The sequence below is a fragment of the Paramacrobiotus metropolitanus genome, unplaced genomic scaffold (genome assembly GCF_019649055.1).
Source record: "Paramacrobiotus metropolitanus isolate TYO unplaced genomic scaffold, Prichtersi_v1.0 Parri_scaffold0000195, whole genome shotgun sequence".
Taxonomy (NCBI): domain Eukaryota; kingdom Metazoa; phylum Tardigrada; class Eutardigrada; order Parachela; family Macrobiotidae; genus Paramacrobiotus; species Paramacrobiotus metropolitanus.
The window spans coordinates 113,944-131,264 of NW_026570415.1; the positions used below are offsets into that span (position 1 = coordinate 113,944).

The window sequence follows — 17,321 nt, forward strand, 5'->3', positions numbered from 1 at the left end:
GCTATCTAGAACCGTACGAGGAAATTCCCGAGATAAATATTCAAATTAATGCCACAATGTTGGCTGAGATGACTCAAGAGGAACAGGAAACTGTTAAAAAAGCCGTTGATGAATTGAAAATCAATCCTAATTTAACCGAACAAGAAATTCGGGAAATCAAGGAAATTTTTCTCGAATATCCCGGCTTATTTGCCACAAAAACTCGTCCATTTGGCGATGTACAAATCGTGAAACACCAGATAGATACCGGTGATACTCCGCCAATAAAATCTAAACCGCACAGGACTTCGTGGCGAGGCCGCGAAATTATCCAGGAGCATGTCAACGACATGTTAACAAAGGGGAATAATTCGTAAATCGAATTCACCGTGGTGCTTCCCTGTCGTATTAGCAAGTAAGAAAAATCCCGATGGGACGATCGGTACGCGATTCTGCGTAAATTATATAAAGTTAAACGATGCTACTAAAAAGAACAATTATCCGCTTCCCAATCCAGATGAGCTTCTACAAGCTGTCGCGGATAATAAATATTATTGTGGATTTGACTGCAATGCAGGATTCTGGCAAGTGCAAATGCACGAGAATTCCATTGAAAAAACTGCGTTTATTACGCAGGACGGACTTTACGAATTTTTACGAATGCCGTTCGGTGTCTGTAATGGCCCTGCAACGTTTCAGGAAGCCATGAATAGGACGTTATCGGACGTTCATAGCGAAAATATTTTTGCTTATTTAGACGACATTATCGCCGCCGCCAAAGATTTCGAAGACCTTAAACGTAAAATACGTTTAATGTGTGAGTGTCTTTTAAAGACAGGTTTCACGCTGAAACCGAGTAAGTGCCATATTGGCGAGACAGAATTGCACTTCCTCGGACATATCGTGTCCAAGGATGGAATAAAAACGGATCCCGATAAAATATCGGCAGTTGAGAAGTATCCGAAACCAGAGAGTGAAAAGGATCTGAGATCCTTTTTAGGACTTTGTAACTATTACCGGAAATTTGTCAAAGACTTTGCCGGTAGAACACGCCGTCTATACGGCTTATTAAAAGGAGAAATTGACGTGAAAGCGAACTGGTCGACCGACCATGATAGTGAATTTGCTGATCTAAAATCAGCATTAATTAACGCGCCAGTATTAGTAAAATTTGATCCAAGTAAACCGACCGTAATTGAATGCGATGCATCAACAGTAGGAATCGGTGCGATACTGCACCAGGACGGACACCCGATTATTTATGCGAGCAAATTGCTAACCGACGCTGAAAAGAAGTATCCAATTACTGAATTGGAATGTATGGCAGTAGTTTTTGCGTGCCGGAAATTTCGGCACTTTATTGAATACTCCCATTTTTCGGTACAGACCGACCATCAAGCTTTAACGAATTTATTGCGATCGGTTTCCCGCAAAGAGGGATTAAACGGCCGATTAACGCGTTGGGCACTTCAGCTCAGCAGTCATAAAATGACTATTTTATATAGGCCGGGAAAACAATGTGATAACGCTGACGCGTTGAGTAGGCACCCGGTAGGAGAGGCTACAGAATGCCCAGACGATGACTGGGATGAGTTTAAAGACTCAAAATTCAGTACTCCGTCCATTCGTGTAGTAACGATAAGGGACGGAGCCGACCATGAAGAAGAGGAGGACAATTTCAAGTTCTACAGGGTAGAACAGGAAAAGATCCGAATATCGAACGCATAATACATGCGCTAGAAGGACGCGTAGAAAGCGTACACTTACTAAAGCGACCCGGTTATTCCGGCTACGAATTATGGAATGGTGTACTATATAAGATTTCAGAAAAAGACGGTCGAATTAATCGCCGTTTTGTGGTGCCAAAGCACATGCGAGTGGATATCATGCATGCCATGCATGATGCACCGGCTAGCGGTCACTTAGGCCGCGCTAAAACTTATCAGGCGATCGCCTTACGTTATTTCTGGGAGAATATGGTCTCTCAGATTATCAAGTACGTAGATCATTGCTTTGCATGCCAACATCGCAAAACACTGCGCAAAGCACCACCAGGCAAGCTACAGCAGATTGCTATCGGCGAGCCGTGGTTTAGAATGCAAGTGGATTTGAAAGGGCCATTGCCCAAAACAACACGGGGAAATACCTATATCGCTGTAGCGATAGATGAACTTACGAAATTCGTAATTGCAAAACCAATACCCGACGCAAAGGCGGAAACTGTCGCTAATTTCTTGATTTATGACGTGTTCCTGCCGTATGGAACACCACAAATTCTGAACACCGATAGAGGAACACATTTCCATAATTACCTATTGGAAGCAATAAATAAAGGCTAAGAATACAGCACCATTTTGGTGCTGCGTATCACCCGATCGGGCGTGGACTTGTCGAAAGACAAATGCAAACAATTGCTGATTCACTCGCGATGTACGCCAGTGACGGCCGGGAACGTAATTGGGACAAAGTCCTACCATTTGTAATTGCCGGAAAAAACCGTGTAGCGAATAAAACGACAAATCTGTCGCCGTATTTTATGCTATACGGTAGAGAGCAGGTTATTCCTGCAGATACGGAAACAAAAACGAACCTCCCGGTAGATCACGCGACAATTCGCGACTATATGGAGGAATTACGCTATAATTTGAGTCGCGCTCAGGATATCGCAGAATTGCATATTCGTAATGAATTTGATAAAAACGCCGAGCGATTCGACAAAGGTCGGTCGGAAGACACCTATAATATAGGTGACATGGTTATTCTGAAAATTGAGAAGAAAAAAGGCGAAACGGAGTCATTTCGTCGGAAATATGAGCTCGAACCGTGGGAAATCATTGGGTTTCCCTACACTAATGCCGTCGAAATTAAACGAATAAATTTCGATAAAACAGAGGAGATACGAGTCGTAAATTGTGAACGGCTAAAGCCGTACAAAACCACCGAAGAAGACCGCAAGAGAGAAACCTTATTGGTTCAGGACTTGTTGGAGAATCATAAATTAAGGGAAACCCCCGCGAACGATGTGGTCCGTACCTCCGCAGACAATGCTGCTAATAATTCCCCCGTAATTGATACGGAGGAATGGGAAACGGTAAACAATGAGGAAAGTGACAATGAGCGCAATAGCGCTAATAAAACAGTACCTAAAAGGCGATTTTTGCTTAAGTTACGCAAAAGCGCTAATGGGTATGTCAAAATTCACCGTATAATGGTAGGATCGAAGTGCACAAAGTGCAAAATTCCTTAAACAGTAATAACTGTTTAAATAAAAATAACGAGCGTTATTTTAACACCGTAATACCGTATTAAAAATTTCACAATTAAATTGTGTAATTTTCCATTGCAGATATTTCCGCAATGGACCGCGATCAGCGACCGAACCGACCGGTTGGCCGAGGTAATCCTCGTTTCTTCGCCCCACCCGTAGCGGGAAATCAGGCATATCGTCCGATGCAGCGATTTGCTGCCCCGAATGTTCAGAACGTTCAAAACGCCGGTAATTTGCCCAATGTGGCACCAGAAGTAATTCCCGTGACTATGTCACGTAGTACGCAAACTGATCCAGTAATAGTGGCATCATATGCCGAATACGAGTTAATTTTACGAAGTAATCGGGAACGCGACTTGGCATCGTATAGACATTCATTGGCAGCAACTGCTGCCCAACCAGAGGAGATAGCCGCAGTTGATCAACTGCATATTACTCCGCCAGCGGAAAGGTTGGCAAAGGCCATCATAGCGCGTGCAAAGGCACAAAGTGACGCGGCAGGGACTTCAAAAGAAGTCGAAGAAGTGCCTTACGAGTCGATTGTGAAGAAACCTGTTAAATCACTTGCAAAAGCAGGAGTAGAAACAGCATTAAAGACAAAGCCTAAACGGAGTAAATCACCGAAACCACCGGCAGACGCCAACGAGCGATTAGCAAAGCTGATCGCCGACCATGAGCAGCAAGAGGCCAGAGATAGGCAGCGTTGGGGACAATCCTTTATAATGGAAGGTCCGTTCGCCCCGACGAAAACAGACGCCCCTAATGGGAAGGAATTACGAGTAGTTACGATACCACAGCATGTGTATAATACACCACAAGTTTTAACGCAAATACGGCCACAGTTGCAAGTGCAACCGCCCCCGGCGTTTTGGAAGGAGACTGGCTTAAAGCCAGCTGTAATCAGATTCCCTACTCCGATGGGAGTGGTACAAGCACCGGTCGAACACCAGCAAATAGCTGGAACTCTTAAACGGGGTCCGAACCCGGTACGAATTAAGGAAGAACTGAGTTACATTATCCCGAAATTAACGGGATCGCGAACGCCGTCGCCAGCCGTTAGTGTTAGTGCAATATCCAGTAAGACGCGTCCTTATCGTGTGCAAAGCACGCCCTCGCCAGGGGAAGAGGAAAAGAAGCGTAAACTGGAAGAAGACAGAGAGGAGACAGCTCGAAGAGTTGTTCAAGTGAGGGAGAAGCTGAGACATCAGCCATCGTCGTCGGATGACGACGAACAACCGCAGCTTGTCATAGACGAACAACGTAGCGATATTGCCCAAAGAGGCAGCGAAGGAGATCCGATTAGAGTTTCTAGTGAATCTAACGGACGGAATAACTCTCCGGAAATTCCGGAACCAAAGCCTGGCGGACAACCGCCCACACCAAGTCCCCCGCCGCCAGTAAAGACTGGAAAACCGCTTCCATCGGTGTCTAGCGATAAAATCGCCGAAGTCACGAGTGTGACTCCGGAAATTCCGGAACCAAAGCCTGGCGGACAACCGCCCACACCAAGTCCCCCGCCGCCAGTAAAGACTGGAAAACCGCTTCCATCGGTGTCTAGCGATAAAATCGCCGAAGTCACGAGTGTGACTCTGGACATTATTAATAACGTACGGAAAAAGGATAAGATGGCAGCGTCAGCTTATCTTTTACAAAAGTACAGGCAGGTCATAGCTCCTCGGTATATTGATACCGAGGAATATGCACTCATCGTGCAAGTAGCCTCAGAACGTGGGACGCTGGTGGAAGTATACGAGAACTGGTCACCAACGATGAAATATGCGATAACCGCAAGTCGTAAAAGTCGATATGTCGACATGAGAGTCCACAACATGCAGGAAATGGTAGAAGCGGTGGCAATTGCCATTAGGGATATCCACAACGTTCGTGGATCGACCATTGATGAGATTGTTAGGTATATGTATTTAACAATGCCATTAGACTCAGTCAATCCTGAGCAGCGCTACTCGGATGTCACTACCGCAGTCAATGAGGCAATCGCCACGGGAATAATCGTAGATGCGGCCTTGGCCGGGAATAGTGGGCGATATGCCTTAGTAGAAACTAATCGTAAACGGATCGCCGAGTTAACCGGCCAACACATAGAAGAAGTACCGTATTCACCCGCGAAGCGCGTTCCATTCGGGCGAAGGCTCATAGCAGTGGACGAACAGAAAACCTTATTAGCACAGCCATCGCGTAACGATTTGGCAATCGCCATATATAAGATTGAACAGAGAGGGGAAAATCCCACAGTGCAGCGTATAAGTGAGCACTTTGGCACTTACCAACCATACGCCGTACAGACTATGATTCGTACAATGTACGAAGATGCGCAAATAACCCGCCGTTATAATGGCGAAACTTCGCCGTCCTATTATTTCGGTCGTAAGGGATTATCTTTCCTGCAAAGAGTGCAGTTCGATAAGGTTCCCGAGTGGGATGAAATTGTTGTAAAAACAATCGTGGAAATTGGCGATCCCTCGGGATCGTCACCCGACGAAATCATACAGTATATCAGGACTGTATGTCCAGCAATAGCTGAACAAGTAGACGATGCCGTAACCTTGGCGATAAGTCGCTTAATCACTGATCCGAGAATTATCGGATTGAATGACCCGCACCGCGGGATGGTTTTATCCGTGGTGTTAGACCACGTTAGTGAGGGAGATAATTAATTTAATTTTACAGTATCTCCGAGGTGGTTAGATGCGTATATTACGCCGTAGCATCAAAACGCCGTAAATACTGCATAATTTAATTAATTTAAATTATTTGCAGATAAAATGGAGGAATTACCGTATGCATACGGGCCAATGCGCTCTTGCAGACGCTGCCAACATAATACTAACAATCGGAAGTGTGTGGAATGCACACTCGGACCGAATTTCCGATCGGAAAACCCACAGATCACCGTATCTCGTCTTTACGACGAAGTGCTGCTACGCAGCTTGGATGCCTACCGTACAATCACGCTACCGGAATATTGGACGATAGTCTGTGCCACGCCGTATTATTATCGTGGCGTTTTCGACAGTGCCGTTCAGTTTATCAGCGATGGTGCTGACGAATGGTCTTATGCAATCCATCCTGAAAATTTCGGGCGATGCACAGTGGATTTGATGAAGCGCGTCACTGCGCCACCGAATCAGAGTTGCTCGGCGAGCGCCAGCGGACAACAAATGCCGTATCAGCCACAGCAAGGACAGTGGCAACCGCCAGTTATGTTTCAGCCACATCCATATCAGCAGCAAAGTCTGCCAACGACAGGATATCAGCCGCAAATGCAGCAAATGCAAGCGCCTATTCGTTATTCGAATATGGCACTGCAAGTACCGTCGGGCGCTTTGCCACCAGAGCATATTGCTCATCTTCAGCAGAGCCTCCCCAGTGGAAGTTACCAGTACGACCCGGAGACGCGGATGATAACTCCGTGTCCATGGCCAGCCGGAACAGCACCGAAAGAATCACCACAGCGGCAAACTAATCCGCTGTTAGCGAATCTTCCGCCGCTGACCAGGAAGCCGTCAGTGAATCAACAACCGCCTTTACAATTGCTGCGAGTGCAGCCTGCGCCTGTAAGTGAATCAGTTGTTGACTCTGAGCCAAATTCAGGTGCTAGTCATTCTAGCAACACTAGCAATGCTAGTGGTAAAACTCGGCATAAAATTACTTACAACTTACCGAACGTGGGAAAAACCCCAGATAATTCGTTTGTGGAAGGCGACATAATGCCGGGTAGACTGAATGTGGCTGCTAAATTTCAGAGAAAAGCAGCAAATTGGAACATCCGCGCAACGCGCGATAAATCAACACCGTATAAACCGGATGCATCTGTGTCGGTGATGCCTGAAAGGCAAACACATCCACAATACATCCGCCGCGATATCGACGTTATTCGTCGTGATTTGGAGTTATATGTGGATCGTGTTGTGTCAGTAATTGGCACAGTTAATACTGACCAAAGAGCCGAAATTGGCAAAGCCATTATTGACACTTTGGATTTACTCCATACTATCGGATATGATCTCCGTATTAAGAACTCGATCAATATGTATAAAATTGATCTGTTCCGTCAGATGGAGATTAGGCGATACGAAACGCCACGCCGTCATGGACTGCGTAGCGCGCTGGATATTTCCCAGCTGAAGGAGAAACTTACCGAAATTACCGTAGTAGATTGGGAATTAATTTCCCAGTTTAAAATCTTATACACCGAACAACCGGAGGAATTTCTCCTGCAGTTCATCCTACCGGACACGGATCCAGCAAAGTTCTGGTTTTTCTGCCGTGCCGCGTGTGCAATACAGCGAAAAGTTGCCCCCATGAAAATTACATGGGATACGATTAATATCGGATGGGGACTTAAGAAGTATATTCTGGTCATCCTCTCCGCGCTAATGGGCAATTGCCACGCTCACCACTGGGCCCGGACATACCGGCAGGAGGAACAGAATCGTCGATTAAAAAGCTACGTTAATCGCTTGGGCGAGCCTCTAAATGAGGAACAACAAGCGAAAGTCTTAAATGACATTCTGGGTGTGATGCAAGTCGACGGACTGAAGACCGAATCAATCCATAATGGATACTATGACGGGATCTATGATCTCATTAAGCGATTTGCTAACCGTCAAAGTCAGGGGAAGCGCAAAGTCGCCCCAAATTCTCCCGACACTCCAACGACCAGCAAGACAGTCCAACCTGAACCGAAGAAAACCGTAGTGTCAATGGACACTGAAGAAACTGACGAAACGCCGGAGACAGCTAATGCTGCACCAGTAATTGCAGATAACACTGCAACCGTACCGCCGACTGTGAATACCGAATCTGCAGTGATCACTGCGCCACCTAGCGAAATTCCGCGAACGGATGTCGTGGCGTCGGTGGAATCACTGACGATTTCAGGAAGCGCGCAGAAACTGCTGGAAGAAGCAGTAATGGAGACGGATGAGAAGCCGTCTATAGAGAATAATTTTCTCTATCCATCCCGCCAAGCCCTGCGGGACAGGCAGTACGAACTGGAAGCAATGGGCCAGGATTCGACCTTCACCGATGTGGACCACTTGATTTTCGCGGTACACATCCCGGATAACGATACCGACCCGTTGTATTATCCAGGAGGAAATGGAGGAGCGGATATGTTGGATGATAGTGCCGACATTAAGACTACGTCTGCCGTATTGAGCAACGCTCTTAACGTACTAAATGCCGAACCGCAGATGGAAATGCCGTAAAAGCATTAAATGTTAAAAAAAAAAAAAATTTAAATCGCCGTAGTACACTGTGTGTATACCGTGATTTGATCGCCGTAAAAGCATTAAATGCTAAAAAATTAAATCGCCGTAGTACACTGTGTGTATACCGGAATTTAAATCGCCGTATAAGCCCAACGAGTGCATCAAAAATTCTCAATCAATTCTAAACAAAAAAATTGAAAAGCCGTAGACGCACAAATCTGTGCACAATACTTGGTTAACGAATTGCCGTAGTGCATTAATTGCATAACAGATGAATAAAATTGCCGAAGATGCACAAAACTGCATAAATGTCGTGGATCGACGCAACAATGCGTATGATTGGAGGAAAACTCCGGAATGGATTGGAAAACCTGCAACATAACAGGGATTGATGCAGGATTGGATTTAACTGGAATGGGATTTTACCGGAATAATTACCGGATTTTTTGTTACGAGTTTAAAAACTCGTTTGATCAATTTTTCGCCGCATTTTGCAGCGTGTGTTCTCACTAACCTGTGATGGAATAATTGGCACATTTTTTTTAATAAGAATTGCTCACTATGTTGCATTTAACATGCATATTCTCACTTTTCTCATTCCTGTTTTTGAGCCTCAAGGGGCCTCGGCATCCCGTCCCGTGGCATGTCAGAGTGTTGTGCATAGTGCACAGGATATTGGCACGGACGCCTCACCATCATTGGCTCGGCTTACCATCTGCCAGCTTTTCAAACACGACTGATCGTGTTTGCCATTCGGGTGCCAGCATCGGAACCGTTAACATCGTTTCCTAGCTTTCCTTGGTTTCATGCCCTTTTTCTCACCTTTAGAGATTTGTTTTGATGCTGATTAGCATTTATTTCATTGAAATAAAAGCGATTATTTCGAGGAGATGTTGTTTCCGTTGTCATTTCTCTGTACAGCGTAGACGCTTCTCCGAGACTGGCGTATCAAAAGTCCCATTCCGTGCCGATCTTGCTCGAATTCTTCATGTCTATACATGTAAATACACTGTGCGCATACAGTGAAAGGTCGTTTCTACACCGAAAAACAGCTGCACTGTTTTTTTCCGACTAATGTAAAAATGAATTTCAACAATTTTGAAATTCTTCATGAAATATACGTGTTAACGAACTCGATGTAATTTATAAATATGTACCATGTGTGCGCAAGAACGATCTCGATATGCACCAATATACGCGAGTTTGCTTGCAAAATTTAAAGAAAATCGGTACACCTGAATGCGTTTAAACTTTCTGAAGCTTTCTTACACCAAACTCTCCATGCCTACCCAACGGCTGCACACACCAACGATTTGCACGTAGCCATTGTATACAAATCATTTACAATGGTTAGCTACAGAATGTCCTTACACAATGCACAAGCGTTTGGGAGAATGCGAAAGTGAAAGGTTTTGTGCATGTACACTAATATGATACCATCAATACCATGTACCGGATCACTTCCCTTAAGAATTGTTTTGCAACCCGGCATTTTATGAATTTCTGTCGGTAACTTTGTAGGAGACCTTCCTAAGCTTTTATCAACCTATCACTTGAAAAAAACGAAAAACAAGACTAATACAGATACAGGCAAAACCCGGATGATCCTTCGGGAAGCATTTCACAAGCCAACCCCGAGAAAACATATATTGTTCATGTTCTCCACGTGGTTTTTGAATCCATCGTCATTGAGCAGGCTCGTAAAGTTTACAGCCGATTATTTAAAGTTTATTACCGCGTAGAAGCTGCTAATGTCTCCTGGGCCAACAAACTGTATCGCCTGTTCAAGCCAAACCGGTGGCGCGGCGCCTGGAGCTAGTTAGGTGCTTAGGAAATACCAGCTGAGCAGGCAACTTGCATGCTTGCACTGTTGCAGCGTTTAAACTTGCTAGCCGTACAGCCGGTGCTTCGCTATTAATCAACACCCAGCAGACTGTAGTCGTAATGCTAAGATTATCCATCTGTTCCTGTCTGCTGTGCATTGTTTTCCATGTCTGCACCGGTCAGGACGCTTTCCAGGACGACATCCTGGGATGCGATCCCGCCGCGCATCCGCCGTGTCCGCTGCAAACCGCCGCACCACATTATTACAAAAAGGAGGAGACGGTGTACATTCCCTACGTCATCGATCCAGAAATTGACGGTACGTCCCACTTCAGAAGCGTTTAATTAGCTCCGCGGTTAATGCTGAACGAACATCAGTCAATTTCTCAGAAAGAATTATGTAAAACCGAGAAAACGATAAAGCGAAGGATTGTTGCGGTCATTTCAAAAATTTAAACATACAGATCAATAAAAAAAATTTATTTTCAAAACAGACAAATTCTGAATTTCGCTTTGATTGGGCTTTGCCTTATTATAACAATATGCTGTCTTTTCGTCAAATCGCACGGATGCTACGAGCACAAACGCTTTTTTATGCCGATGTGTACATTTCGTTGGGCTGTAAAATGAAATTAAACAGTTTTGGAATGCGCGAGAGCCAAAATATTATACGCTTTTCCTAATGAGCTGACCGTTAGCAGATGCTTCGGTGGAGACCATAACCGCGGCAGTGGACTCGGTCAGCCAGCAGACCGGCTGCCTGCAGTTCGTCCCGGTGGAGGACGCCCACCGTCGCGGCATCCCGCGGAAACCGCTCATCCGTTTCGCCCACGACGACCGCTGCGCGGCACAGTTCGACCCGGCGGCAAACCCGGTCCACAAGGTCTACCTGACGACGGACTGCGTCGCCACCGGCAAAACCGGCCGCATCCAGGAGCTGCTGCTCCTGGCCATGGGTTTCCCACGGGAAATCGATCGTCACGACCGGGATGACTATGTCGTCATCAACTGGGAGAATATCGACGAAGGTGCACTCACTTTATTCTGCTTTTAACAAGAAGTAAGCAAAAGATTGTCTTATCAATGCAGCTCGCAAACCGGAACTGTATAAAAACGAAGCCGGTGTTTTCGATGCGCTGCCGTATGATTTCGCATCCCTCCTGCATCCCGGATATAATTTCCTGATGCGCAGTAAGAAAGCGCCCAGTATCCTTCCCAAGACCCGGATTGTCGTGGGCCTGCAGGAAAAGCTGAGCGCCGGTGATATAACAAAACTGAAGAAGACCGTTTGCGAAGGTGCGCAGGACTTTATTTCTAGCACCATTATGTTACGCGTTTTGTACGAGCGCGGTTTATTAGGAACCCCGGGCACGCCAAGCAACAAGCGGATGGCGATCAAGCCCCGCCCAACGCCCACCACCAAACCCACCACCACGACAGCCCCGACGACAACCGACGAACCGGTGACCACGGAGGAACCGGCGCCGACGGACGCGCCAGCATCAGGCTGCGGTTCGTAAGTTCCTCAGTGTTCGGACTTGCTTGATCTTGTACCCAGCGTCTTCTTCGTACAGTCCTTCTCCTATTTTTTTGGTTCAGAAGCAAAAGCAAAGGGTGGGGCTGATACTCAACCTTACAGAGAATGCGAATGCATCGGCTCAGATTCAGATTTAAAAAATCAGATTAAATCTGTGGATTCAGATTAAAAATCAGTGTGCAGCGGTAGTACAACAAGCACAGTGCGCATGCAACCACAATCACTACAATTAGCCGACACCAGAAATTAGGAAATGGACTGTAATTTACAAACGACAACGGTTGCATTAATGAAACCCAACACCGGTATGTTTTTAATTTTGATTTATGACGGTCTGTTTTTAGGGGCTGCGAGGAGAATCCATCCGCCGTGGAAATCGTGACCCCGTCGATGAGCCTTCCACTGAAACAGTGCAGAAGAGGCCAGCCGGTAACGGTCATCAACCGACAGACCATGTCGCGGACCTTCATCTACCCTCCGCGCACCCAGTTCCGTGCGCAAAGCCGCACATCATCCTGGTGGTTCGGCCAGAACGCCGACAGTAAGTACTGCGTTTTCTCCCGAAAATGGCTCGAAGACAGTAGGCCTTTTTTTTCTAAAGTGGCGACGCGAGACCATCTGGCCAAATCGGTGGACTACGACGACTTCAAGGGTGTGGTTAGCACGGTAAAGACGATACAGGCGGACGAGTCAACACGCGTGTTCCAGACGAAGTACGAGCCCAGTATGATGCCGGACGGCGGAGAGCTGCGGCAGACCAAAGAAGAGATGCGGATCATGCAGTGCGCTGGTTGAAAGACAACTACACGCTACCATCTCTTCCAGTACTCTAATCCAGCCGACTGTGTTTGTTTGAATTGCTGTCGTATAAGACACTCGTATCACGTATGCACATGTAGAAGCGATGCATATCTATATTATTATACCGATAAAAGAACAGTGGGTAATTATTAATACGTCTAGTGTCGCGTCATCGGCTGACGCATCGTATAGCACGTACGCATCACGACAGTCTCATGAAACCTGACAGATGTCATTTATACATTAAATAAATTATGTCATTTATCGATCTACAAATAGAAGTATTGGTAATTATTATCTGCATTATTCTCTTATCGGGTTAATTTCTGTTTACTGTCAGATTGATCGATACACCAGATGTTTTCGCCTTCGTACAGTATGTCGGTCTAATTTTTGATTTCGTTTTGATAAATTGTTCACCGTCTCCAAGCTTTATTTAGTTTCTCTAATAATCTGCTGGTGTTCTGTGTCGTTACTCGTTAGTGCATAAAAAGTCAAGAGAAAATTTTATTATAATCAAAAGTATACTTTCTGAACACTTTATTTTTCTGGAAAATACATAAAAAGCGTACTTTTTTCTTAAAGCGCATTTCTTAACAGCGTGTGCATGTACTGGCTGAATTATGAACAAAATTCGCGCTAAAAGAGATTTTTTATGGAACCTTGTACTCTGTATACTTTACATAGCAGGATAATTAGTATGTAGCAGATAGTTGTTAGACATGTTGGGGGTTATACGCAGCCCATATCCATCCATCTTGCCAAGTAGGATGTGGCGTCGTCAGTTGTGACAGGCTGTCGCCGGCAGCGCCAAGGTAACGTCTGCGCCGCCGTTCTTCTCGTCCTGCTGATCTCCATATTACGTGATACCCGCCAATAATACCATCCGCGCATATCCATCAGCCTTAATTAAACATACATAATTGTATGTTGCTGTTGATGCTGCGCATGCCGCAATCATGCCGGCGTTTCACGTGCAACAACAAATACACAACAACATCAGTGGCAATACCGTTATCGCAGTACCTTTCTGCTGGAATGCTGCGTAAACCCATCTGCATGTGACGCCGACCGTTGCCGCAATAAGGTCCTTATTATATACCCGGTATTACCGTTTTTAAAATGATCTCAACGGTATTCTGCCTGTTGTTGGTCGTGCTGGTGTCAGCAATCGGTTCCGTATCGATCCCTGCAGGTCGGTGTAATTACACTGTTTTTGGCAGAATATATTTCTGAATCGAGGAAGTTTTTCTGCTGCGTAGATTGGAGACGCTACATCAGTCCAGATGTCCTGAAGACCTCCAACACGCACAGCAACAAGGCGCTATACGCCAATGACTATTTCGAAGGCGACATTATCGGTTTCGAGAACAGCATGACGGAAAACGAAGTACGTAGCATTACTCCTAATTTATTTGCTGTTTATTAGAGTGAACACAGTATCCTAAGTGTTCCCTAGTTGTCAAAAGCCGTGGACAACACCATCAACGACGAGCGCTTCAAGTGGACCGGCGGCAGCATTCCCTACAAGATCGCCGCTGATATCCAGCGCGGCAACGCCTTCAGTATGCCATAGCCAACCATGAATCAGATATCCATAGCCAACCATGAATCAGATATCCATAGCCAACCATGAATCAGATATCCATAGCCAACCATGAATCAGATATGACATTTAAGTGCTTTTCCTTTTGTAGAACCAGAGGAAATGGAGGCCATCCAGAGAGCCATGCTGTCCATCACGATTCTTACGCAGAACTGTATTCAGTTTGTGGAGCAGACGAACGAGAATGATTATATCAGCTTTCTGCCGAAAAGCAGCCGGTACGGATTACAGTGTAATGCTAAAAACCTGTATGCCTCGCTTTAAACGTAGCATTAGATGCGTGGGTTTACATGTTTGACCTAAAAATTGAATGTCTCGTTCTAAATGTAGAACTAAAAATGCAGGACGAGCAAATTAATTGCTTCGTTTTAAATTTAGTGCAAAAAAATAAAAATTTAATGCCTCGTTTTAAATGTGGTGCTAAATAACGGGAGGCCTCGTTTTAGATTTAGACTGAAATATTTGATGCCTCGTTTCAACGCATAATGCGTTAATAAACTATTCCATTCTAACGCGCTAATGAGCATGACTAATTTTCGCTCTTTTAATATTTAATTATTCGCTCACTGCATTTCCGCATTTGATTTTAAGAAATCTGAAAAACCTAAGAAAATATTTTTCTTCTGAAAGGTGTGCGTCGAGTATCGGTCGGCAAGGCGGGAAGCAATCGATCTACTTGGCTCCCGGATGCATGGCCACCGACGGCGACATCCAGCATGAAATTCTCCACGCGCTAGGCCTTTCCCATGAACAGGCGCGATTGGACCGCGACGAGCACGTCAATGTCAACTGGGACAACATTCCCCCATGTACGACATAATTCTAGAAAATTCGTTGAATCTGCGACATAGAATAACGGTTTGTGTAAATGTAGCGGATCGCGATCAGTTCAAGAAGTACAACAGCCAGACCTTCGGCCTCCCGTACGACTACCAGTCCGTCATGCACTTCAAGTACAACGCTTTCGCCAAGAGCGCCTCGGCGCCGACGATCATCCCAAAGAAACTGGCGGCAGCGTTGGGACAGAGCACCAATCTCAGTCCGCTAGATGTGGTCAAACTGGAGCGGCATTTCGGGTGCCCCATTGTCAACTCTACCCAACTCATAGGTATATAAAAGGTCACCAACATAAAACAAACTGGAACTGCAATCTGCTTTCGATTAGTTACAATTAACGTAAAATTTAGAAACAATTTTAAAAATTAATATTTTTGTCAAAGGTCATCAACGAGCCTAACGCTTTAGTACAGTCAGTTATTTAATTAGCTTAATGAACAGCCAAAACATTTGTTTTAAATAATTTACTTAAGTTCTAATTTTTTTTAGATAAATAACAGATAAAATAATTAATTGATCATTAATTTTTTTATTAGGATGTTATTAAAAGCAAACAAGTGTGATAACCAGTTATTCATTTTATTATTTATAAAGTGAATATAAAGTTATATTTTCTTACCTTATTTGTTACTTTATCTATTGATTTTTCCTTTATTACTGAATTTTAGCTCAAACGCAAAAACGTTTCTCCGGATCGGCGGAGAAATCCGTGCGCGACGATGACGCCGAACTCTACCCGGCGTTCCTCAACACCCGGCTCTCGCAACTCGAATGTCAGGAGCTCTTCACTGACCGTTGCCAGCCGCCGGGCGATAAAGACAACTGCTCAGCCGTGGACACCTCCGTCCTGGAGATCAGCTGCAGCTGGGAGCTCAGTCTCCTGGAACTCCGCGGTCTCCTGCAGAACCTCGCCGGCTTCGGCATGCGCCAGATCATCGTCGACCTCCCCGACAAGATCTACATCACGGCGAACCTGTGGAGCCCGGTGCGGCCGCAGATCGTCGTCTACCAGACGTACAACTGCAGCAGCGCCGAGACCACCGCCAAGGTTTCCGGGATGAGCAGTTTGCTGAGTTTGTACTTGAAGTATTGCGACGGACTCGTCATCCAGAAGACGCACTTCCAAGGGACTCCGAAACTGCGCTGGGTCCGGATGGTGTATTCCAGCATCGCCGCGCTGGAGAAGGGGACGTTCCTGAACCTCCTGGATCTGCGGTTGTTATCCCTGGAGATCTCCTTCTTCTACACACCGTTCACGGAAACCGGACGGGCGTTTATTGGGCGACTGCACTGCCAGACGGAGTTGGCGTGGTACCGGAGGTTCTTGCAGCGGAACCCGGTGCTGTTGGCGGCGAAATTGCCGGGGGAGGTGTACCATGTCAATGAGCGCTGGCAGAGCGTCGGATTGGGGAAGTCGGAGATTTACTATCCGGTGGATTGTTCCAAGGAGATCCCACTGAACCACTCCGCGGTGAATTTTAATATTGAGGCGTACTCGCTGAACGATAATCTCAAGTACAACGTGATGCCCCGGGATTTGGAGCAGCACGGACGGGAGAATTTTAAAGAGAAGATTGCTGCGCAGCCTGTTAATGCTTACGATGATAATGTACCCGAAACATAGGTTTGTTGTACTTATGTTCTGTGCTTAGAATGGTTATGAGGCGATCATGCTTCGGGTTGCTCAAAGCGAAATGGTATTGTTGCCGGCGACAATACTCACCTCAGTCTGTGCTAAGGAGACGTTCCTACAGAGAAACACGGGACTTGCAAATTTGTATCCTTTTCGAAATAAGAGTAATCTATAATCAGTTTAATTACAAATCTGTTAAAGATTTTTATAGAATGCCTGGGTTAATAGGCAACGAATGGAATTACCTGTTTTCGTTTAAATCTTCGTAACTCTATTGGCTAATGATTAATATCATAATATCTATTAAAACCCGCGCTCAAGCTTTGACTATGACTGCTCAAACTCTGACTCCTAGAAGTCTGAATCTGACTGCTGGGTTAATTCTAATGTTTTCTTATGTTGCCTCTTATGTTTCCTAATTTACTTCTTATCTTTTCTTATGTTACTTTGTGTGTTTCTTATGTTCTTATGTTTTCTTCTAGTTTTACTATATTCTTATGTTTTTATGCTTGATTCTATTCTTATATTTTTACATTATTATAATCTTATGCTTGATTTCTTTTTATGTTTTTCTCTTATTCTTATATTCCAAGGTTTTATTC

The 17,321-nt window shown here is 45.2% G+C and overlaps 2 protein-coding genes across 2 annotated transcripts; both read left to right on the top strand.

The window, feature by feature from the left end:
• The first annotated feature begins 10,182 nt into the window (after positions 1-10,182).
• LOC129600766 (zinc metalloproteinase nas-14-like) lies at positions 10,183-13,096 on the top strand. The gene is made up of 6 exons (XM_055499345.1): positions 10,183-10,624; positions 11,007-11,333; positions 11,395-11,601; positions 11,665-11,821; positions 12,187-12,383; positions 12,444-13,096. Exons 1-6 carry the CDS (start codon positions 10,426-10,428, stop codon positions 12,635-12,637), a joined length of 1,281 nt encoding a protein of 426 aa, XP_055355320.1. The 5' UTR covers positions 10,183-10,425; the 3' UTR covers positions 12,638-13,096.
• Positions 13,097-13,566: 470 nt separating this feature from the next.
• LOC129600764 (uncharacterized) lies at positions 13,567-17,034 on the top strand. Its single transcript, XM_055499343.1, has 7 exons — positions 13,567-13,838; positions 13,906-14,033; positions 14,103-14,208; positions 14,341-14,467; positions 14,880-15,058; positions 15,124-15,357; positions 15,755-17,034. Exons 1-7 carry the CDS (start codon positions 13,766-13,768, stop codon positions 16,708-16,710), a joined length of 1,803 nt encoding a protein of 600 aa, XP_055355318.1. The 5' UTR covers positions 13,567-13,765; the 3' UTR covers positions 16,711-17,034.
• The last annotated feature ends 287 nt before the right edge of the window (positions 17,035-17,321 follow it).

Bases quoted from the DNA above. Each gene is read 5' to 3' on its own strand.
- LOC129600766 (XM_055499345.1), top strand. From the start codon at position 10,426: ATGCTAAGATTATCCATCTGTTCCTGTCTGCTGTGCATTGTTTTCCAT. The intron at 11,334-11,394 runs GTGCACTCACTT...TTATCAATGCAG, and splicing joins CTGGGAGAATATCGACGAAG to CTCGCAAACCGGAACTGTAT. The intron at 11,602-11,664 runs GTGCGCAGGACT...GCGGTTTATTAG, and splicing joins GAAGAAGACCGTTTGCGAAG to GAACCCCGGGCACGCCAAGC.
- LOC129600764 (XM_055499343.1), top strand. From the start codon at position 13,766: ATGATCTCAACGGTATTCTGCCTGTTGTTGGTCGTGCTGGTGTCAGCA. The intron at 13,839-13,905 runs GTCGGTGTAATT...TCTGCTGCGTAG, and splicing joins TTCCGTATCGATCCCTGCAG to ATTGGAGACGCTACATCAGT. The intron at 14,468-14,879 runs GTACGGATTACA...TTCTTCTGAAAG, and splicing joins TTTCTGCCGAAAAGCAGCCG to GTGTGCGTCGAGTATCGGTC.